The sequence below is a fragment of the Pelobates fuscus genome, chromosome 10 (assembly GCF_036172605.1).
Source record: "Pelobates fuscus isolate aPelFus1 chromosome 10, aPelFus1.pri, whole genome shotgun sequence".
Classification (NCBI taxonomy): domain Eukaryota; kingdom Metazoa; phylum Chordata; class Amphibia; order Anura; family Pelobatidae; genus Pelobates; species Pelobates fuscus.
Genome location: NC_086326.1, coordinates 101,911,347 through 101,937,168, shown reverse-complemented (window position 1 = coordinate 101,937,168; position 25,822 = coordinate 101,911,347). Strand labels below are relative to the sequence as shown.

General features: G+C 40.6%; 1 protein-coding gene across 1 annotated transcript in view; it reads right to left on the bottom strand.

Moving 5' to 3' along the window:
• The window catches only part of ERCC6 (ERCC excision repair 6, chromatin remodeling factor), a 34,503-nt gene extending 17,173 nt beyond the window's left edge, over positions 1–17,330 (bottom strand). The window contains exons 1-8 of the mRNA XM_063434629.1: positions 17,245–17,330; positions 15,299–15,661; positions 11,455–11,575; positions 8,328–8,439; positions 7,108–7,789; positions 4,972–5,097; positions 4,459–4,617; positions 1,315–1,450 (exon numbers count right to left, since the gene is read on the bottom strand). Of these exons, the coding sequence (XP_063290699.1) occupies positions 1,315–1,450; positions 4,459–4,617; positions 4,972–5,097; positions 7,108–7,789; positions 8,328–8,439; positions 11,455–11,575; positions 15,299–15,660 (1,698 nt within the window). The 5' untranslated portion in view covers position 15,661; positions 17,245–17,330. The remainder of the gene's footprint in view (positions 1–1,314; positions 1,451–4,458; positions 4,618–4,971; positions 5,098–7,107; positions 7,790–8,327; positions 8,440–11,454; positions 11,576–15,298; positions 15,662–17,244) is intronic.
• Between the last annotated feature and the right edge of the window lie 8,492 nt (positions 17,331–25,822).

Genomic DNA, 25,822 nt, shown 5'->3' with positions numbered 1-25,822 from the left:
AAAAAAAACAAAAAAAACCTCTGCATTCACAGACGTTGGAGGTGTTAAGCCAGTTCTAGAAATCATCGTAATGAATATCACCTCAGCCTTCCACTCTGTAAAAGCCCTATATAGCACACTGTCATTATGAGTATAGCTAATAAAATCCTATACAGTGGTCCTTAATAAACCTCTCTCCACAGACTTCCTGTAAAACATCAGTAAGACAGGCCTCGTCCGTCTCTCTTCTCGTTAGATTAATTGGCCTGCGCCAGTAATTATCCTGACGCAGCAGGCTCTGCTTTTCAGCAGAGAACACTTCGCTCCTTTTGGGACCCAAGGGAGCATTCTGTGCTCCTGAGAAGTCAGGAGAGATAAATCCGTCTGTCAGTGTAGTAATGCAAGGATTCACAAGACGAACCCTTACACACACTGCCCTTAATTACACCTTCATCACCGATTAAACAAGGAGCAAACCAGGGCATGTATCGTGGCATCCAACTAAAGACGAGCATTGTAGCTCAATCGACAAAATGGAATACATAACAGAGCGTATCACAGACTTATTACTCCAAAGAATGAAAATGAAAAAAGAGAAAGTGCTGCCTTTCTTAAAGGACAACTGTCACCCTAAAACTATTTTTAATATAATAATTATTTCATCAAGTTTGGCAAGGAAGTAGATTTCTTAAAATGAAGTATATGAAAAGAAAAATATTAATTTGGAAAAACCATCCCACCTGTAGTATATGACAGGATCATTAAGCCGTATGCAACTTGGGTCACACAGTGCTTCAAAACCACTGGTTAGTCTCTCTGGTCTTCCCTGCTTCCGTGCATGGAGTGAAGCAGGAAAGACCATAGAGACCAACTGTCAATCTAGGTGTATGAATATGGCTGAAGGATCCTGCCATATACTAAAAAGTAGGGATGAGCTTTTCATGTTTTGCTTTCTTTTTATACATACTTATATTAATAAAATTTATACACACACACATATAAAAAACACAAAGTAGGATAGCACTCTCAGGACTTTTTAAAAAATAAAACATAGTTTTTTATTGTTGTTTCCTAAAAAAAAAAATAAAAAAAAAAAAAAATCAACGTTTCAGCTTGATCCTTTCATTCTTTTCCTGATGAAAGCTTGAGGGGATCGAGCTGAAATGTCAATTTTTTTTAGGTAACAGTAAAAGCTATGTTTTATTTTTAAAAAGCCCTGAGAGTGCGATCCTACTTTGTTTCTCTCTCTCTCAAAACATGATGAAAATACATTAAAATAGTTTTGGGGGTGACAAGTTGTACAAAAGAAAGTCTGATCGTGTGCTGAATAATTACCTTTTTGCCAGCGAAGCTTCCAGTTTCATGAAGCACTGCAACACGGAACTGTGGCCACCAAGCATGGAACTCTTTGACCCACTGGTGCATTACAGTGGCAGGGCACACAATAATACAGGGTCCAAGTCCTTGATACCTGCAAACGATTAGAAATAGTATTGGCTGAATAGTCAAAAAGGATGACTGCCACCCCCTGCCCTGTCTTGTTGTCCATAATGCTGACCACAAGAGCTGACAATCGGATTTGAGTTTCCTCAACACCGAACTCAAAGCTTTTCTCATAATGGTAAATCTATTAGGTCTCTGAAGCCATCACACTATCTAATGTCTACAGGCCACAAATAATTAACATGCCAACAACCCAAGTATCATAGGTTATAGGTACAAAATGACATATTGGCTAACCCGTCTACAGACTAACATCTGTTTATTTGATAATCTGCAAAATGGAAAGAATGACTTCAAGTTTATGATGACACGCGGTTTAGCCACTATGCCAATTGATGTGCCTGGGCTCCAACACCAATTAGCTTACTGATGCTTCTAGGAATTATCAATTGACCACAGAATTACACATTTTAGTTTATTTTGACCTAAAATTTGCAATTTCTTTGTAAATTCCTATTTTAGTGAATAAATCTGGTAGTTACAGTTTTAAAAAGCCATACACTTAAAAGTATGCTTGGTAAAATGCTTAGTTAATTTAGTCAATGTAAATCAAACTGTGGTTCCATCTATATGGGGTGTCTATTTGCCCCTTAGTCTAGGGGGACTAGTAGAGAAGATCATCAGGAATTCTATATCTATGGTAGGCCATATTTGTATAGATAAAATTAGACCACACAAACAGAAGACAAAGTTAATTTACTTTCAATAGGCTTGGCTCTGGTGGCTCAAAGCTTAACGGGCATACAGCCATCATTTTCATAACAATAAACACAACATAAACATTAACCTTTTAAAAGTTTTAACTTTATTAACCATCAAGCTGCCAGTTTTAGATGACCTGACTCCCTTTTATTTAAAACCATTTACCACCATATCCTTCTTCAGAATTTGACCCTGAGGATGACATTTGCCCCACTGCTTCATAACACCATGATAATACAATCAAATAAAATGAATTTAATTTATTAATTTAACATCTCTGATGCCGCAGATACCGGTTGTATTCATAGCATTATAGTATCCTATAGTGCCCACCTCATTCGTGTATGTGGCCCCCCCACCCTTGGTGTAGCAAGGGTTAAAAAAACCAAAACACCTTTTGTCCCTTACCTGAATCCAGCGAAGATCTCCCTCCGCGCAGGGTCATTTTCCGCCTCAACTTCTCCTCCCCCGACGTCAGGGACCTAATGCTCATGCGCAGTGATTGGACATACCCTATAGGCGCATTTAATCAATTCCTATGGTGTTTTAGCGGATGCTGGACGTCCTCATCCAGAACCACATGACACCTAACGACTCAGAAGCGCCACTAGTGGCAGTCTGGTAAATAGTCACTAGAGGTGGAGTTAATCCTGCAATGTAATTATTTCAAATTATCAATAACTGCAATAATTACAATTGCAGGGTTAAACTTACAGGGGCACTACACCCAGATCATTTCAATGAGCTGAAGTGGTCTAGGTGTCTATAGTGTTCCTTTTAGAGAAGACCTCAAGGTCACAGATTACATTCCCAGCACGGTCGTCTATTAACATTCAAGGTCAATAAAACTAGTACCTTTAGCTGGATAATAACACTTATACTCCTGTGCATATGTGAATGCTGACCATTGTATCTAAAACATTTTTCTTTACCAATACGGATATCCAAAATTGCTGCTTGGAAAGTATCAAGACCTTCAAAACTATCTTGGATAGTTTTGCAAAATAAATTCCTTGTGGTGATAATCTAAAGAAAGATACTAATGGAGGTTTGAAACATAATCCACATGCCAAATTAGGCCATGTAACTCCAGAACACTAGGAAACATATGCATGTGTAGTACTGCAGTACCTGAGCTAAACACAAAGTGGGACATTTCTCTATGGTTACCCTATTTGTTGTTGCTAATCAATTTATGTATATATAATATGTGCATTTATAACCCAAATGTCACATACACACACACACAAAAAAATGATTCACTGTGAACTTTTCATATAAAGAGAGTTGGTGGCCTTTTCTCTGCACAAAGAGATAAGACCATTTACCAACTATAAAGAAGAACTGGCCACCAATGGCCATAGTTTTACACAGAGGACAATAACCATACATACAATTCACCACACAACTTGTATTGATATAAACTGTGAAGTTTTTTGTTAAAGGAACACTAGTATCAGTAACACAAACATGTATTCCTGACACTAACTTTTTAGCTCCCAACACCCCATGGTGTTTAAACTCATCTTTTTTCCCCGCACTGCTGCAGTGGCTGGCTCCAACCTACATGGCTGAGATCAAACTTGAGACGTTTTGAAGCCTGCAGTGACATGCTGTAGACACCAGAATCACTACATTAGTCTGTAGTGGTTCTGATGACTATAGTGCCCATTTAAACTGAGAAAGGAAGACAATTTGACAAATAAATTGTATATTTTAAGCAACTATTGACACAATGGAAACATGTTCCACTTCAAATACTTGAATTTGTAAATCCCTTGTTAATTATCATGTTTAGTAAATAACCCTTATTTGTTTCCAATTTGTCAAACACATCCGCTGCTTTGTTTCTACGTGTCCCTTTAAATATATGATCTCTATGCTTTGAAATAGATAAAACACTGTCTCTTGTTATGTTCAGAGACCTACTCAGGGAATAGGCAAGTCTCTGCGCAGGACAGTGCCATAATTCTGCATGTTAAGATTGTGGCTTAGTATCAGCCAGTCAGAGAGACGCATGGTGAATCGCAGACACAGATGCACAAGCCAAGAATTCATTACAAGTGTTAGCTCTTTAATTTCCCTTGCCCTGCAGCTCCCCTCTCTGTCACAAACTGACTTTAAAGCACCACCCTCCCTTTCACTAAATGAATTAAAGAAACTATCTAATTGAAATGTGGTGAATAATTCAGCAGGCACGCCCCCTCCCTGTAATCAGGCTGATGAAATATTCATGGGTGGCTCAGACTGGCAGTCGACAGAGCAGCCACTTGCCTGTAATCAGAGCCACGCGTCCTCATCCGGCTGTAGCTCAACCCTGCCAGAAAGGCAATTATCTGGATGGTTTTACCCAATCCCATCTCGTCTCCCAGAATGCCCCCTGCCTGCTGGCAATGCAGCTCCCAGAGCCACCGAACACCTGTTTGCTGGTACCTGTAGGAGAGAAGAAAAAGGACAGGAATGAAGTACGGTATGCAACAGAGTTGAACATAAAGAAAAAGAAGAATCAGTGACAATGGTCAGACGATTCAGATACATTGCATGAAATGGTACATCAGAAACTATTTAAAATTATTAAAAAATTATGAATAAATTAAAGTATATAGGTAAAGAAAAAACAAATATGGAATTATGAAAAGACAGCTTTCGGTGCGACAGCGTTACAATGGGCCTTGTAATATCTGTAAAAGAGGCAGCCAGAGAACTTCAATTACTTATGTATCTTGATACAAATGTGGCATTATAGGTTTTTTTTTTGTTGTTTAAGGAAAATATAGAGAGCAGTACTTGTACAACTTCTTCCAAAGATCACCAGGAACTCTGAAACCTTCATCAAACTCCACATCACTGTCTTCCGACTCATTGTCTGCAGCCCGCTGTTCCATCTCCTTGGTACGCTGTTTTTGCCAATGCCTGGTGTAAGGAGAATACAGATAGCAATGATCAAAACATTTAGGGAACAGATCTATCAAATACCTAAACTTCAAAACGACCAAGCGCCGTAATACCGATTTCGACAACCCACCCATCTGCACCCCCGGAGGACAAGAGATGTGCCTGGAAATGGAAATGGTCTTATGAATACACTTTTAGAGGTATTTCCTTTTCCTCCAGTTACCATAAATCTGAGCACAGATCCATATAAAGAAACACTAATGTTATAAAATTATATTTATTAGAGTTTTCCTGATGTCATACGTTAAACTACTCATCAAGTGGCATTCTGGTCTTGCCACTGATTCTCCTTATTCTGAGGTCATCATAGAGAAGCATTATAATGTTCCGCTATGGGGAGACTTAAAGGGAAACTATAGTGCCAGGAAATGCATAGCTTGAGGACATACAGCATCATTTAGGTGACCAAAAGCCGCCTAAAGACCCAGAAGTCCCTCTAGTGGCTGGTAATTATTGCAGTTTATTAAATGAGCTGAAGTGGGCTGGGTGTCTTTAGTGTCCCTTTAACGGTGTTCTGCTTCATTATTTAAATGTTTCACTTTTAAGTACCTGTAGCTGTCTGATTTACAGCCACTAGAGGCATACTGACTAAAAACATAAACCTTGCTGTTTCTCTAAAATGCTCATGACATTTGTCAGCCTGCAGGGAGAGCACATAGGCATCAAGACCACTACATTAAGCTGTACTCACTTTGGTGCTTAGAGTGACATTGTAATGTGTTCTTATTTAGACAATATATTGCGGCAGTTCGTACAATTTTACAAATCTGAGGTTGAACAATACCTGTGTTATACCACGGTTCTTATTTAGCTTAGTTACATAATCTTAGGATCTACCAAAATCTAATAGGTAGTTATGACATGGACCCTTGTTTAACGGTGTCTAGATAGCTACAACTTTAACTGAGCTGAATATGTCTGTGGTTGTAGCTCTTTTACACAGCTCTGGTAAGTTCCTGTACCTTCTCAGAGCACACGGATGCAAAGGTTTTTACTAATTTTATGGGACAGACATGAGATATATCCATTATAGCTCCTGGTGTTTACTGCACCAGTTTTTCACATGGAGTTTTACAGTAGCTTACCAATTTCAACTACTCCTACAAAAAGTGTATCTATGGAAACAGGACGCTCCACAGTATTTCACTAGAGGCATTTTGGCGCTTTTCATGTAACCATAATACCATTGACCTGCCACTATAAAACATACTACCTATCCTACCGACAAATACATTACAATGTAAAGAACCAATTATTTTTATCCCTGCTTTCACCGCAATGCCATTCAAGTTCCAATTAGCACTACTCTACAAAAGGGGAAGTATGAGGTGCTTTGGCAACACACTGGCTGTGTATTTTGTTGATGCCCCAGAATGCATTTTGCATTAAAAGTAATTACAGTGGTAAGCTCCAACATGTTATCAAAGGTAAGGTTTGGTGTAACTACATGACACATAATTAAATTGCATAATTCATGTTGTGAATCTGCAATGTCTCCAGCTATTTTGATTTGAAATTCTGCAATTAAAATTGAGAAAAAGCATTCAAACCAGTAAAGTAAGGTGACTAAGAACAGCTATTTTGCATTTGGAAAAAAAAGTCTTCAGGGGTGGATGTAGAAAGACTGGTTGTGAAAAGGAAACTGTGTGTTTGAGTAGCAGTTAGATGCAGACAAGAATATAAACATTGTTTACTACACTCTGATTCTATGTCTTTTCACGATTGTTAAAATAAATGCTAACAAAAAGAACAAACTAATGTATTATGACAAGGGATGTCTTGTTTAAACAGAGATCCAAGTTTATGAATGTCCTTCAAAGTCCAGCACAAAGACAATAAGCCTGCTAAGTGTATATGTTCATAACTATCAAAAAAAGAGTAGGTGCAAAAACACTAAAAACAATGTTTTCCTAATATATAAACCTCAATAGAATTCCATAACAACACAAACACCAACACGATGCTTACCTCAATCGTTGTTTGAACAATTTGACATTGCCATCATCTTTGTAAAGTCTTTTTTTCCCTGAGTTTGAGATTCCTTCATCCTCATCTTCTTCAGAGCTTGGAAGGAACTCGGGGTCCACGCCCTTATTTCTTGGCCGTTTTACTCCTACTTTCGGCACCAACGGTTTCAGCTCGTAGTCAGAGTCTGGCCCATCAGGAAGCCAATCCTCCTCCATGCTCTCCTCTCTCTCCTCAGGAGTGTATACAGATCCCTCACTCTCATCTCCTTGGTTGCCATCTTTAGGAGAGGGAAAGGACTTTTTGCATGGAATTCCTGCCCGAAACTGGGTATGTAAGGCATTCTTTTGCAGCTTTCTCATTCTTTTTTGTAACCTTTTATCTGCAGGTGGTGATGCAACTTTCTTCTTCCCTACTGACATTTCTAATGTGCTTTTACAGATAACAGGACCCTTCTTTTTTTTAGGAGTCAATGGACGCTTCCTTTGGGCTGCCATCTCTGCCTGATCTGCAAGGTATTTTTCAAAGTCTGACGAATCATTCAACATCAGCTTTCGAGGCTTGCGCTCTTCTTTTGGAGGGATCTTGGTGCCAAACGGTGTCATCTGTCCAGTACGAATCAATTCTTCCCATTCAGACTCTTGAGATGGCATCAACATACTTCCCAAAGAGGTAGTTGGTACATCTGGAAAACAAATTTGATAATTACGTATAACAGTTTTTGGTGATTATACTGTACAAACTGTTGACATGTCACAGAAGCTAGAAAAGAAAACAAAAACAACTTCATCAACTTTAAATCTAATAGAGCTTAAACATATATATATAAAAAAAAAATGTGTAAATTGACTAAATTGAACATCAGAGTACAATCAAAATATAGCATTAATTTATACTAAATATGTATGACTCATGACTGGGTACCATGGTATAAATATTGTCCAAACTGATGCTTGAATGTTCTACTTGCCACTGATCTACACCACAGATTGGTTCCTTTTCCTCTCCATCTCATTCAGTTTTTTTTGTCTTTCCATCTATAATTATTCTCGCCAGGTATTGCACAGTTTTTGTGATGGTCTAACATACCATATTTGTAATTTGGATTAAGTAATTTATATGCCATTGGGTTTGGCAAGAACATCTGAACCCCAGGATATACTCAGAAAGAAGCAGACAGTGGTGCTGACCATTAAAGCAGATGCATCCCGTCGCAAACTCACCATCCTCTGGTTCTCCTTCAAGTCCTTCTTCATGATCGATATCCTGCTGGCTGCCCCCCAAAATTGCTCTAAGGCGTCTTTGCTTTGCTTTAATTTTCTTGAGCTGCTGCTCCTGAAATAATAGAAAATATATAGAAACAGACGAAAATGCACCAACATGCATACTTTATATTGTAAGCAAACATGTGAACTAATTATTTTACTAGTTTTTCTACTAAGGAGATTACTCAGCTGATAAAAGAGAAAAGGCAGTGTTTACATTAAAGCCTAGGGACACCTCCAGTGGCCACTACTCAGATGGCTACCAGAGGTGCTTTCTGAGGCAGTGCTACATTCAGTACCTGCACCTCCTTGGCTGAGATCCTCATAACGAACAATCTCAGCCAATCCAATGGGAAATCTTTGTGATCGGCAGATCAGGGGCAGAGCCAGCACCAGCAGACTGAAATAAAAGTAAGATTTTACTATTTTTAGGGGGAAAAGGGGGCTAGATGTTATTTTTAACACTATAATGTCAGGAATACAGGTTTGTGTTACTGACTCTAGAGTGTTCCTTTAAAAAAGAGCAATTACATCTCTAAAACCATGGGACGTTTCATTCAGTCTTTTATGAACCCTCCTTTATAGTTCTCTTTTAAAAAAAGAATAAAGTATTTAGGTTTTCTTTTTTACAGTGTTTTGTGGTGGACCCTTCATTGCGAACCAGAATCTACTCCAAGTTCTAAGTCTTTTTTTTTTTTTTTTTTTAGGAATACTGAATTGGTATAGTTAGGGTTTGTGTATTTGGCAATATAGGGTAGAAGTGCAGAATCATTTGGTTTTCTATGGCAACCATCACATATATTAATTACTGAAGTTTTACCTAAGTGGGAAAGTTGGATGTTGATTGAGTGCTGCCAGGCACTGCTCCAGTCTAGTGTAAGGGAACAGGGAAAGCAATCTTTCCTTTAGCTCCCATGGATTTTGCCACGTAAAATTATTTCAGGTTGGAACACTTCCTAAGCGCCATGGGACATTAACAGGTTTATTTACCAAACCTGGAACTTCATTGAATTAAAATCCTACAGAAAAACATGTTTATAAAAAAAAAGTTATCTAGAAAAACTATTCAACTTAGCTACTCACAAACTTTTGCCTCAGTTTTTACATTCAGATAAAAAATTGGGAAAATTCAGAGTCTAGTGAAAACCCCCTGAGTGTCGCTCTGCCCCACTAATAATGTGTGCGTACATGTTTGCTGTGTGTGGTGTGCTCTGACTGTGTGTAATATGTGTGCAATGCTTGCTGGCTGTGCATAATGTAAGCGCTTTGTTTTGATCCCCTGCAGCACATCTTTCTGCAAAGAGGGGGCTATGATTCCTGGTGCTCTAGCATGTTAGTCCATGAGTGGGTAAATACTGTGGGATGCACCCAGCAGTACATGTCCAGAGCATCAGGCGATAGTAATTCCCCATCCCTCTACAATATACAGTAATGAATGATGGTTCCTGGTGGTATTACATTTCAAGAATCCATATTACTCATGCATGACCGTCAAAAAAAAAAAAGGGCGTCCTCCAGGGAACATGCTCAAAAAACCTCCTTAGGAAGGACTATGGGATTAGTGGAGGCTGCATTGCTGGTGATCACTACTGTCAGTGTAACTCAGAAAGCAGCAATTCTGAATGGCTGGCATATGCGGCACTTATTTGGTGGTCTATACTGTACAACAGATATCAGAGTGCACAACTGCTAAAGACACCTGCTTGTCAGTTGAGGGTTTGGTGATATTAACCTATGTATGTCACAAACGCACCCTACTAGAAGGGTATGCATGACATATTTGTGGTGGTGAAAGGGTTAAATTTCACCATTAGTCTGCACTAGACCGGAAATAATGATAAAATTCCCCTTAACACCACCCACACTTAAGCATAATAATGTAAATACTACTATTTTAACGCTGCCACCACCAAGACAATTTATAAATGGGCTGCCATGGTCACCCAGGTAACTTACTAATAAAAACCCACCAAATGTAACTTAGCACAATATCTATGTAATTACAAAATAGTAATTAGTCTCTTCAGGTAACGTGATTCTTAACCAGACAAAGGCAGAACTTAAAGGAATAATTATTATGAGCAAAAAAAGTAACAGTGCATACAAAAATATAGATGACAATCAAATTAGTTACACCAACAACAGATAAAAACAAAAAGGATAAAATAACAAAAGTCCTAATTACTTACCCAGGTTTTCAAAGTAAAACTTCTGCCTAGGGGGTCTCTGGTAAGGTAGAGGACTCTTTCAGAATTAGATTCTGGCCCCCAAGCAAGTCCAATACACACTTCAGTGTCATTAGATATATACCCTGTGGATTACCAAGCTTCGCCCAGAGGTGGAGATAAGGCGTACCTATAGTAACTATAAATGACCACCCCCTCTTGTTCCTGACCAACAGCAATCCAAATGGAAACATTTGGTTCTATCTGCTCTTATGTACTTGCCACAGAAATAATAATTTCCTCTATGAATTTGTTACCATTTTCCCAATCCATAGATATACCACACTCCTTACTTGTGACCCAATATAGCGGACATCCCAATCCCTTCCCCTATGGTAAAGTTACGCAAATCATGTTTGGGCTTGATTAGAAGATTGTGCTTGTCCCAAAATATAATAAAAATGAGGCTTACTTATTAATCTGTGGGTAAATATTAATGTTTATTTTGGATATGATACTGGAACAGATGGCTAATGGTCATTAACATATCAAAAGGACCCCTCATCCCCCCCCATCTAAGAGAGAATCAAGACATGGCAATTTAGAGAGTTAGTTTATATTTAAACCATATTTCCAGGCCATTTATATGTGACTTCTCACATCTTGCAGAGCCTTTGATTAATCAAAGGATCAATCTATATGGTAAACCACCTGCCCCCTTTCACATCCCTAAGCAATTTACATTACCGTTCTGTCATCTGACCTCCGCCAAGTGGCCAATTCATATATGCACTACATAAATTACATTAAATGGCAATATTCTATAGTGCAACAATGAATTATGCACCCTTGGCGTGACACATGCTACATGAGTTTTGAGAAACAGAAAGACAATAAACACAGTGACTAGGACGACTGACCTTGTTATGTTTCTGTCTTTTCACAGAGTCCAGCTTACGACCGATTTCTTTGCAGGTGGCAGCTTGTGGTGTGAGCTGATCAATGATCTTATTAATTTGTCGCAAAGAAGTGACACATGAGCTGTAATTGAAAATAAGAATTACCAAGTTATTTATTCCAAAGAACTAGCTGATTATAGTGATATGAAACACGGATTCCCTGTAAACTGGACCAATGTGCAAGGTGACAAGGCATGTGATTAAGTCTGATCAAGTGAGTGGAAAAAAAAAAAAAGAATTCACACCAGATCACTGCTAATAATGTTATGCAAATATCTGTATACTCCAAAAATAGCAAGCCTGAGCACACACATCCTGAAAGAATCAAGCACCATAAACACTACCTTTATCTGCAGTGGTAATGGTGCTCAAATTGCACCCCTGATTAAAGTATTCATGAAAAAAGCATTCAGGATTCCAACCAATACAGTGAGGGGAAAAAAAAGTATTTGATCGCCTGCTGATTTTGAACGTTTGCCCACTAACAAAGAAATGATCAGTCTTTAATTTTAATGGAAGGTGTATAACAGTGAGATAGAATTAAAAAAAACAAAAAAACAAATCCAGAAAAACGCATGTCAAAAAAAAATTATAAATGGATTGGTCTAGAAGAACCCTCCCCAGGTGTCAGGTGTTTTTTTTTTTTTTTTTGGAGGTACAAAAATACAAATAATTGTACCTGTCACATCATGTAATATTATTACGTTTGTCTTATATGTTTTCTATGCCACTTTGTTTATTTCTTTCTGAAGAATATAAGCTTTCAATTCATGTTAAATTTCTTTAATAGAATTATAGTAATGTATGTACAACACTACATGAACTGTGTTATGTATTTTGTGTATAATGTAAGCTCGTTTGAGCAGGGTCCTCTTCAACCTATTGTTCCTGTAAGTTTATTTGTAACTGTCCTATTTATAGTTAAATCCCCCTCTCATAATATTGTAAAGCGCTACGGAATCTGTTGGCGCTATATAAATGGCAATAATAAATAAATAAAAATATAAACAAGCACTTTAACTCCAAATAATGTACGTGATTATATGTAATTGATTTTTAATGTTGCCTACTTATATGTTTTAAAAAACAAATAAAAATGTCAAATTTGATAAAAAATACACCTACCATTAAAATTATAGACTGATCATTTCTCGGTCAGTGGACAAACGTTCAAAATCAGCATGGGATCAAATACTTTTTCCTCTCACTCTATGACCTGAAAAAGTCCCAGTTGAAGACGTACATTATGTCCTCATGCAGATACCACAAATCTCAGGTATTTATACTAGCAGGAACTGCCTCAGAACATCTACACCATGGTAAGTGAAAATGGGTGTGCAGCATAAAGTTGGTTATTCAGCACAGGGTTGGAACATACAGAAAGGGGAATACAAAATTTGAGATCGTGCATGCCATGTACCAGAAACACACTTAGATCATTAGAATACTTTCAGGGCTAAACTAAACTATGAAATGTAGAGAATCGAAATCCAATTCAGCTAAACTAGCCGAGCTATGACTATAGCTCTGTAGGAGAATATTTCCAAATCATAAATATTCACAAATAACCCTGTTAGAAAAAAAAATGCAAACTCAGCTATATATATATATATATATATATCTTGGCTATTTTAGACTACATTTTGCAATCCAGTTATTAATTTAATAAAATTTGTTGTGTATCGAATAATCTCTGAAGTTTGTTGACACCAACTTGCATTCCACATGCAGATACAGTCTACTAATGTTGGCAAATATGAACAAAGAAGGCTATGAAAAAAAGTGTCTTGATTGTTGAACCAGGTTCTATGTTTAGATGAAACAAAAACAGAGCCTTTTGGCAATAAACACCAGAGGTGGGCTTGACAAACACAAAGAGGTAGCCATATGGAAAAGTACTTCATTCATGCCCACGGTTGAATATGATGATGGCTCTTTAATTTTTTCGGACTGGTTTTCTGCCAGAGCACCTGGACATTTTGTTAGGATACATGACATCATGGACATGGAATATCAGATATTAAATGAACACCTGACTGCATCTGCCAGAAAGCTTAAAATGGTCCCTGACTGTATCTTCCAGCAAGACAATGACCTAAAACATACATTAGAATCAAACAAAAACGGTTCACAGAACCACAAAATCAAGGTCCTGTCTTGGCCACCCCAGTCCCCTGACCTGAACGTCACAGAAAACCTGTATGGTGAACAGAGTCCACCAGCGTCAACCTTGATATTTGAAGAATCTGAATTTGAAGAATGGTCTCAGAACCCTTGCAACAACCTCATCAGGCATTATAGGAGAAGACTCACAGCCGTTATCTTGGCAAACAGAGGTAGCTCAAAGCATTGACAAAATGGGTGCCAATAATCAGGCCACACATTTAGCAAAGTTTTTCTTTATTATGAATAAACCTATGTTGTGTTTGCAATTGTTATATATTCATGATAGAGTATATTTGTGTAGTTTTGAACAAAAGATAAAAAATTTTTCACAGCCTTTGAATATTTACCAAGGGTACCAATATTAGTGGATTGCACTGTATGTTATGACTAGTCTTGGACACCATATCAGGTATAAATACACACACTTTCCACAAACAGGCTATGGGTTTGTTTTTGTTTTAGGAGAGACTGAAAACTGCCTCTAATGCCTGACTTAAATGGAAACTCCAGTGCCAGGAAAACAGTTTTCCTGGCACTGCAGGTCCCCTTTCCTTCCAACCTCCGGTTGCTGAATGGGTGAAAACCCCTTCAGTCACTTACCAGAGGCAGCGACGTGTCCCACGTCACTGCTTCTTCCTCTGCCGCCGCTTCTCCTCTGCATTACGTTGGCCGGTGGGCGAGACTGATCCCGCCCAACGGCCGGGGAGACCTAATGCGCATGCGCAGCAATGCCGCGCATGCGCATTAGAGCTCCCCATAGGAAAGCATTGAAAATGCTTTCCTATGGTGAATTGAGAGACGCTGCAGGTCCTCACACAGCGTGAGGACGTCCAGCGACGCTCTAGCACAGGTTTTCTGTGCTATGAAGTAAGAAGTGCCCTCTAGTGGCTGTCTAGTAGACAGCCACTAGAGGTGGTGTTAACCCTGCAAGATAATTATTGCAGTTTATAAAGAAACTGCAATAATTACACTTGCAGGGTTAAGAGTAGTGGGAGTTGGCACCCAGACCACTCCAATGGGCAGAAGTGGTCTGGGTGCCTGGAGTGTCCCTTTAAAGCAGTATGTGCAAATTCAACTCTTCTTTCGGCCAACTTAAACAGAAATACACCCTCATTCTGTGTTACAAATTAAAGTGTGAATTATCAGTAATTTAAAATACATTAAAAAGTTTATTTGGCCAACTTGAGAGCACAGCTGACAGATTTATTTTTTCTAAGTTGGCCATTTTAGCCATCTAAGTACAGAGATGTTTGCATTAATATATGTATATACAATTTCATAATAATCTTCCATAAAGAGTTTCTCCAAGTACTAAGACCACTTCAGTGCTTTGAAGTGGTCACAGTGCTTGCAGTCTCTATGTGCAGAGTTCCAGTAATAAACATTACACATGCAGAGTTAATTATCTTTGCTGGCAGAGGTGCAATTCTGTGCATTAAAACCATCCAATGGCGGCACAGCATGTCTCTGCGACATCCGTGCTTCTTCAGAATGTGCGAGTAATCACAGCCAAAAAAACAGTATTTTATTAAAATGCTGGTTTTAGGTTGGAGTAACCCATTAACCATGCTGTAGTAAACCTAAGAACCAAAAGAATGAAATGTTTGGGGATTTTTGTTCTAAACAAAACTCTTCTCACCGAAGTTCGTCCAAGAGTTCATGTTGCTCCTTCTCGGCTTCTGCAAGCTGGGCAGCTTGATTGGCTGCATTGATGGCATTATCTACCTGCTGCAGTACTCCAGCTTCTAACACCTCCTGGTCGTATACTGCCAGTCCCAATCCCTGCAATTCCAATGCTTGCTGCTCTGAGTCCACAGCCTGAATGTCTTGACGGTTGATCTGAAACAAAGACTGAACTTTTCGTGGTGCCATGTCCCCGTGAGCACCAACAGAGGGGTGTGCAGAGTTGGATGTCGAACCACCAGCATCATGGTTGCCTTCTGGATCTACCATACCCGATGTTTCTGGGTGTTCTGTTGTAGGGGGTGCCTCCCCAGGCATTCTGTGGAAATTAAATGAAATGCCCCAAAATCAGAAGCCAGCATAAACACAACAATTACAAAAATGCTAGACAGCAGTTATAAAACTAAACAGAATACAAGAAAGTATACATAATTTCAATGCTGGCAAAGAAACAAGATATATTTAGTTTGCATTGCTCACCCTTATTTTGCAAATATGGTATTGTATTCCCATATTACATTCCTGAACATAAAAAGATTAATTGAAACACCGTACACAAGATTAATGGTAATCAATATATCTGGTGAAATGATCTCTCTCTCTCTCTATACAGTGCCTTCTCTCTCCTGCACACGTCAGACATATTTTAATACCTCTGACGTGTAAATTGCCTTTTTTAGAAAAATAAAAGCATATGGCTGTGTGTAGTGACAGTTCCACTGTAATTATTTTAGCTTCTTTTTTATTCCAAGGAGAAATCAGATGGGAATTAAATGGACACTACAGGCACCCAAGTCCACTTTATCTCATTAAAGTGGTCTAGGTGCTATGTCCTCTTCTTTATAGCTTTGCAGCCACTAGAGGCGCTTCCTGGCCTCGTACAGAGTTTGACTGCGTGAAATAGCGCTGTATGTCCTCACACTTGGCAGGATTTCCAGCTTCTAAATCCCCTTGGGAAAGCAGTGATTTACTTTACTATGAGCTAGGTTTAATGCATGCGCAGTAGGTTCCCCCATCGACTGACTTCGGAGAAGGGGGACCTCGGCACTGGAACCAAAGTGTAATTTTTTTTTTTTAAGTTTTAACCATTTATTTGCCGACTGGGAAGTGGGGGGAGGGGAAACATTATCGTTCTGAAAATGTTATTAAGTAATATTATTATTATTAGCTTTCCATCACACTGACACCTTATACCGTCACACTGACACCTTATACCGTCACACTGACACCTTATACCGTCACACTGACACCTTATACCGTCACACTTACACCTTATACCGTCACACTTACACCTTATACCGTCACACTGACACCTTATACCGTCACACTGACACCTTATACCGTCACACTGACACCTTATACCGTCACACTTACACCTTATACCGTCACACTGACACCTTATACCGTCACACTGACACCTTATACCGTCACACTGATACCTTATACCGTCACACTGATACCTTATACCGTCACACTTACACCTTATACCGTCACACTTACACCTTATACTGTCACACTTACACCTTATACTGTCACACTTACACCTTATACTGTCACACTTACACCTTATACTGTCACACTTACACTTTATACTGTCACACTTACACCTTATACTGTCACACTTACACCTTATACTGTCACACTGATACCTTGAAAGGTATAGTTACATTTAATATTCATATCTTGGAACAGACCTGCAAACATGGAATACTTTAAATTTCCATATATATTAAATAAATGTAACACACACACATCAGGCTGTATTTTGTTAAATGGGCGACATGTCATTCAATAACCAGCATTAGACACTCCATAAGAGAACATGGTAATGAGATCACATTAATTGGCTGGGGACACTCTCATATTAATCCTTTATTGGGGGTCAGCGCTGCTTTGCGTTACCTCCGGCTCCTACTAGACGGACCCTGATGGATGTGATGACCTGGGACAGGTCCGCTCTCTCTCCCCTCCGAGCCTCGCTTCCTAGCTCTCACACTATTAGTTACACAATCAAAGGGGACCGGAAGTGACGTTTCATTTTGAAAAGCTTACACACTCGTTATAAGCAACGGAGACGGAACCGCTTGCTTACTGTCTCCAGCATAGACATAGAATATTCTATGTCTATGGTCTCCAGCCATTTTCCTGGAGACTGCGTTTCAGGTAGTTGTCTACGGTGGAGGCTTCACTAAGATGGACTCCGTAATAAAGACAATACTACCTCTTGTGTTTAGAGCTTTTCTGTTCCCCTAACACACACACATAAAATGTGCAGTGTTGCTAGAAGCCCCCAGGCGAACACCCTACACACATTTTTGTTTTAAAATACTGTTTGGCTGGATTATTTAGTAAAACAAAAGATTTTACCCTATTTAGGATTAATGTGTCACTCATATAAATAGAGCACAGTTATTTGCACAAAAAATATTATTTTCAGGGATAACAAAAAGAACTGCATAGGGTATAGGCCATTATCCATATAATACAACACATGTTTCATTTATTTGTGTAATATGGTCTGTGTAATTTAATTTGCTTTATTTGGGGAGCTGACAGGAGCTGCAGGAGAGGTAAGCGCTCTCTGCCAGCCCCCCTCCACTGAACTGCCAATGGACCACCAGGGAGTGAGAGCCCCCCTCCCTGCCACGTATCAAGCAGGGAGGGGGGACGAAAAAAATATATATATAAATCAAAATAAAATAAAATAATAATAATAAAAAATAATAATAAAAATGCCCCCCCCCCCGCCCCCCCACACTGCACTCATACACACACACACACACACACACACACACTGCACTCATAGACACACTGCATTCATACACACTGCACTCATACACACACTGCACTCATACACACTGCACTCATATACACACACACTGCATTCATACACACACACTGCACTCGTACACACACACACTGCACTCATACACACACTGCATTCATACACTCACACTGCATTCATTATATACACACACACTGTAAATAAATATTCAATTAATATATTTTTTTTAGGATCTAATTTTATTTAGAAATTTACCAGTAGCTGCTGCATATCCCACCCTAGTCTTATACTCGAGTCAATAAGTTTTCCCAGTTTTTTGGGCTAAAATTAGGGGCCTCGGCTTATATTCGGGTCGGCTTATACTCGAGTATATACGGTACTTTCGAATTGTGTACGCCTTCTGCAGCGACATATATGAGAAATGAATTACTTTGGTAATTGTTTTACAATACATTATTTAGAAATGTATAGATTCATGTATGTATGATGCTATAGAATAATGGATATGTGGGCTTTTTCTGTTCTCATCCAATGCTATGGAGAAGTATTTAATAATTAAGAGGGACAATTATTTAATTTTCAATTTTTAGAAATCTTTCTGTTGTTATGGTTATTGTACACTTGTCACTTGTCACTTTAAGATGATGCATATTGCGGTCACTACTTACATCCATGGGAATTCAAACGTTGAAATATAACATATATAGTGCATTAAAAAATTATTTTCCCATGTTGCTGTTGATACTAATGTTGTTTTTCTTAATAGATACATATGATCCCCTGTTTCTTTTATTATCATTTCTATTTTACAATTATGCTGGCGACCACCGGTTCCGTCTGACCGCAGATGTAAGTGATTGCGACTGTGATGAAAATAAATTGGAAGATCAAACTCCAACAGCTGAACAGAACACCGGCCACTACACCAATTACAATGAGGGAGAATGGAAATACCCACAAATCCACCAATGGACACAGGGAGTAGCCCTAAATAGGGGGACTAGTAGGTGGGGGGATTAGGCTGCTTTTACACTGTTATTGCTATTTGCATTTGATTTTAACTTGTATGGTCCCTGAGGAAGTTCCAGTGCTGGGAACGAAACACATAGGACCTTTGCTGTTTATATTTTATTATTTATGGGTGATTGTTCACCTCTAATAAAGCTGCTGACCTTTTTACTATCTATTGAAGTCCTGATTTACATCCCTCTTATCGGATCAACAGGAGGGATAAAAAAAGCCCCGCAACAACATCGGGGGAGGCACCCTTGAGCGCAATTATCATCTTTATCCTGTGAGTGCATTTCATTGAGCGCATATTTATTAACAAAACTGTATTACAATATATATTTTCTTTGTTCCTTATTTTTAGATTTTACAGCCATATCCCAAATGTTTCTGGTTTCTTTATATTTTAGAAGTGTATGGCCACCATGTCTGTTGGAGAGGGAGTATGTGTCAAGATTGAGTAACCCACACACACACACAGAGTGTAGGGAAACAGTAACCAAAATTAATGAATAAAAAGAGAGTAGGTACATATACCGGACCTTAGAATGGCTGGGTTAACGTGTGCCCTAGATAGGCGAAAAATACAGAGTCAAAATAGGAATCCAAGGTCAAGGATACCAGAGATACTCAATTACGAAATAACTAGCCGAAGTTAGGGAACCAGAAAATCAGAAAAGTCAAATACAAAGCTGGGTCAGTAACGAGAAAACCAAAACTACTTCACAGTAAGCACTCTCGGGCAGAATAAACCACGACAAGGCAAAGATCTCCAGAAAGAGGGGAGTTTAAATAGGAAGAACAAAAATCTTGTTGGATAGCATCATCACCCTGCTCCAAATCACACAAAGGGGTGTGCTCTGTGATGTGTCCCAATAATATGACCTGTCACTAAAAGGAACACTATAGTCACCTAAATTACTTTAGCTAAATAAAGCAGTTTTAGTGTATAGATCATTCCCCCGCAATTTCACTGCTCAATTCACTGTCATTTAGGAGTTAAATCACTTTGTTTATGTTTATGCAGCCCTAGCCACACCTCCCCTGGCTCTGATTGACAGAGCCTGCATGAAAAAACAAAACTGGTTTCACTTTAAAACAGATTTAATTTACCTTAAATATTTGTATCTCAATCTCTAAATTGAACTTGAATCACATACAGGAGGCTCTTGCAGGGTCTAGCAAGCTATTAACATAGCAGGGGATAAGAAAATCTTTAACAGAACTTGCAATAAAGAAAGCCTAAATAGGGCTCTCTTTACAGGAAGTGTTTATGGAAGGCTGTGCAAATCACATGCAGGGAGGTGTGACTAGGGTTCATAAACAAAGGGTTTTAACTCCTAAATGGCAGAGGATTGAGCAGTGAGGCTGCAGGGGCATGTTCTATACACCAAAACTGCTTCATTAAGCTAAAGTTGTTCAGGTGACTATAGTGTCCCTTTAAATGCTATAAAAAGCCTGCACCTACAGGGTCCTGTAATTTCCAAGGACTCATGTAGGTAGCACAAGGCTACCAAAAAGCCTTGCCAGAAGACAGATCATGCAGGGGCTGCTCTGCACGTGGAGCAACCAAACACTGCATGGTGTTTACTGTGGCTGGGATGGCGTGGGACCGGTGACTTCGTGGCTGCTGCACGGCACCCCCTGGAAGCCGCATGTGCCGTGTGGCATTCCGAGGTATGACAGTATGTCTTACGTGTGTATAATTATATCTGTATGTGTCTGTGTATAAGTTTTTATGTCAGTGTTTCTATGTCATAAGTATCTACGGGGGAAGTTATAGAGGCAAAACAGGTGCTATTTTAGGTGCAATTTGCTTCATGTTGAGATGCATTATATTGGTTTCCATGATGATTGTTCCTTATTTTTTTATGCCTCAAAACAGAACCTGCTTTACCTTGATAACTCCCCCGTATGGCTTTACAACAATGCATACCATTCCCAATAAAGTTGGAGACAGGGTGTCATGCGGGGGAATTCTCACACCATTCACAGGTTTTTGACCACTCCTACATGGGCCCAAGCGGCACAAATAAGAACTGAGTAGTTCTGATAATAACCTCTATAGGCATGGCTAAATTGTATTTTTGGTAACCCTAACCTTGAGTTCCCAATATAATATATATGTGACGGACCGCCTGGCACCCCGACCGGGTGCCTCCATCAGTCGATGCTCCTAGTGCTCACAGAGGACTCCAAGCACTCCACCCGACACCATCAGCACTGTAGTCCCCACGTCCAGCATTACAGCTTGGCTGGGAACTCGCCTTCCTCCACCCACCCAGGACCCAAGACCAGAATCCAGCTTCCAGTGGGTGAACCTCTCCTACTCCAGAGAGCGTAGCAGGAACTGCTCTTAAAAGAGCTAGTGATGGGGGCGTGGCTAGCCGTCGGGCAGAATGGACGTGTAAATCGCTGCTCCGGCACATGGGCTCCAAATAATTAACCATATCGGAACAGCATCGGCCCCAAACTACCCTTACCTGAACATATGCGATGTCTCAATCCAAGACAAAGAAGACTGGCGCGAAAGCGGACAAATCTAATTTTTTCGTCCAGAAAGGAGCGGCGACACATGAAACCACGCGGCTCTCCGCGCAAGATTGTGCCGAATATAACAGTGCGGACGGCGCTCAGCATACAGTGGAGGAACCCCACTCCCCAGAGAGCCTCACGAAAGATTACTTCGAAAAGGCTATGGAGGCTATGGCGACCAAATTAATATCCACCTTCAAAGCCACCGCAGATCAAATCAAACAGGAGGTACGTGATCTCTCCTCCAGAACCTCGCATGTGGAGCAGACATGCCAAAACCTTGCCTCCCAGCAGCAGGAAACGACGGAGCAGCTGCACAGCCTACAGAAACAAATGGAGGGGATGGAGACACGCATGGCAGACTATGAGGACAGGGCAAGACGAAATAACCTGCGGCTGAGGGGAGTCCCAGAAACGGTAATTCCTGATGACCTCCAAGTTTATGTAAGGGGCCTTCTCCACTCATACGCCCCAAGCATACCGGCAGACATGCTCCTGGTAGATAGGGTACACCGAGTGCCGAAACCGCGGTACCTCCCAGATTCAATCCCTCGAGACGTCCTCCTCCGGGCACATTATTTCCATATAAAGGAAATAGTGCTCAAGACCTACCGCAGCAGGCCGGACCCGCACGAGGACTACCCCACGGTACGCATCATGGCAGACCTCTCCGCGGCTACGCTCAGAAAAAGGCGAGACTTCCACCAAATCACCGCAACGCTCCAAGAACAGGGAATTCGTTACAGATGGGGCTATCCTACCAAGATTATTCTCACACGCAACGGAGAAACGAAATCCTTCGCCACCCCAGAGGACGGTCTGAAAGCGTTCAGAGAATGGGGAATACCCGCCTTAACAGACAAAAACCCACAACCTACTGCCAGGCAGATCCGTCGCCCTCTAAAGACCTGAGAGAACTGTGTGTCTTACATCTACTGCGATCCCCTATAATGAACACTCTACCTTGATCTCATACGATAAGTACCCTGCAAAACCAATGTTTGCACATGTTTAATTATGTTTAATTATATGCTGGCGACTGCGCATGCTACAGGTTTAGACACCTGCCTATACCTGGTTCAACTATCACTTGTTTAGATGTTCCACAAGGGAATGATATCCCCCCAAATGAAAAAAAACGAAATGACTTATACTGTAACACTCACTCTAGTCTAACGGCGCCAGACGCTACTCACCTCCATATAACTGGGGTTAAAGGTTGATAATCTCTTTAATTAGCATCGATCCAAGGTTGTTGCACATTGTCGGCAAAATCGCAGTGGAAAATGTGACACATGATCTTAGGCATCCCTTATGAAGCCTCTCTTCAACACAAGTTCATTCCATTATCTAACTGTATCACTTGCTATGCATTACCTGGAATGTAAGGTTTAAATGTTTACATGTTACTTAATATGTTATATGCCGATCTGTTCAATAGTTTTTCGTTCTCCACAGTGGAGCCCAAACAGCCAACGTTAGGAAGCTCAAGCTCCCACCCCCACAGGTGTGTCAGACGCACCGGACCTCTAGAGTCCTAGTTTTCCTCCTCTCCGCTCACCCGTTATTACCGCCCCCCCCCCTCCTCCACTACCCAACCCACAACGACAACAAGCCCAACCACAGCACCGAATACCGCTTAATACTCCTCCCTCCAAGCTCTACAACCCACCAACATGAAAATATACACGCACAACGTCAAAGGGCTCAACACCCCTCACAAGAGACGCATATTACTGGAAGACCTGAAACGTGATAAAGCAGACATAGTCTGCATTCAAGAAACACATTTCGTAACTAACCGTATCCCCACCTTTGCGGCAAATGAATATCCCTTCCAGCTCCACGCGACCCATACCTCCAAATCAAGGGGAGTCTCACTGCTTCTCCATAAAACCCTTACAATAGAACCCCTTCACACCACAATTGATAGTCAAGGCCGATTCATAATACTCCATTGTCTGATTAACAATAACCCCCTCCTACTGGTCAGTCTCTACAGTCCGAATGACAATCAATACAACTTCCTGCACAGAGTGCTTACAAAATTGCCAACCGCCACTAACGCTCCAATCCTAATCTGCGGTGATATGAACCACACAATGGACTCGCACATAGACTCCACGCTCTCCGACTCCTCAGACAGACATGCCACGCTTAAACGTAATAACAAAGCCCTTGCGAAACTACTACACACCCATGGTCTCTATGACCTCTGGAGAACACTCCACCCGACAGCCAGGGAATACACATTTTATTCTCACGTCCACAAAACATACTCCAGAATAGACCACATTCTTGCATCGGGACCAATACTCCAACTAACTCAGGACTGCTCGATAGGCAACATAGTGTGGTCAGACCACGCGCCCGTACTACTGGCGCTAGAGGACACTTACCAACATAGGGGCAGGCCACCTTGGCGCCTCAACGACACGCTTCTGAACGACCAAACCTTTGCACAAAAACTCACCCAACAATTGCAAGATTATTTTGATTTAAATGACACTAAAGAAGTTACCGCTACAACCCTCTGGCAAGCTCATAAAGCGGTAATGAGAGGGACATTGGTCAGCCGAGCGTCCTACCTGAAACGCAAACGCGATAGCGAACTATTACGCCTACTAAAAGCACTCCGGGACGCAACAACTGCACACCTTATGAACCCTACCGACGCACGCAGAGATGCCATCAAAACCATAACCGACCACATCGACCGACTAAATCTTGACAAAACGGCCTACATGCTTAACAAATTGAAAATGAAGACGTACACCCAAGGTAATAGAATGGGAAAATACCTAGCAACACTACTCAAACAGCGTCAAGCAAACTCCAAAATACCCTATTTAATAGCTACTACGGGAGGCAAAATACTAAACCCACAAACCATAAATGATACAATGGCCGACTATTACCAAAACCTGTATAACTTAAAAACTGACACCTCGGTACATCAACCCAATGACAAAGAAATAGACATGTTCCTCCGAGGAGCACAACTACCAACTCTGTCACCAAGTCAAGTGCACTCCGTACAAGATGAAATAACCATTCAGGAACTCGTGGAAGCCATACAAGCTCTCCCACCCGGGAAATCGCCAGGCCCGGATGGCCTAACCAACCTATATTATAAAAAATTTGCATCACAACTGGCCCCTCGCCTGAAAAATATGTTTACCCAAATACTAACTACTGGCACTATGCCACAGGAAATGCTGATGGCACATGTTGCCACACTCCCGAAACCAGGGAAACCACCGGATAGATGTCAAAATATGCGGCCAATATCCCTATTAAATACAGACGTGAAGCTCCTTGCAAAAATATTCTCAAACAGGCTTGCACCCATTATACCGACCTTAGTTAAAGGGGACCAGGTGGGATTTGTGGGAGGCAGACAGGGGGCTGATGGCACGCGTAAAATATTAAACATGCTGCACGGACTGCAGGGAGGGAGGGTCCCAGCTGTACTGCTCTCTTTGGATGCTGAAAAAGCTTTTGATAGGCTCCACTGGCCCTTTCTCCTTGCGGTCCTCCGGAAATTTTACTTCCCACCCCAATTCTTAAAACTAGTCGAAGCAATATACTCAGCCCCAACCGCCCGAGTAGTAAATGGGGGATTCATCTCCAAGCCGTTCACTATCTCTAACGGTTCTCGACAAGGATGTCCACTCTCGCCCCTACTTTACATCCTGGCACTGGAACCCCTAAATCAGATTATAAGAGACAACCCGGACATCCATGGAGTTAAGCTCAAGGGACGGGAATACAAACTGACAGTATTCGCTGACGACATCCTTCTCACTTTAGAACAACCCCACATATCCCTCCCGAACTTCCACAAAATTCTCACACAGTACAGTCACTGTTCATATTATAAATTGAATGTAGCTAAAACATTGGCCTTAAGTATCAATGTCCCGGCCCAAGACTTAGCACGACTGAAAGCCAACTACACATATGACTGGAGACGAGACCATGTAAAATTTTTAGGCATTAACTTTACCCCCACACCACACTCACTATTTAAAGCAAACTATACTAGACTACTTAGCGAACTTAGAACGCTTCTGCAAAGCTGGAAAGGGAAATTCATCTCTTGGGCGGGTAGAATTGCCTCGGTAAAGATGGTGGCTCTACCCAAAATCC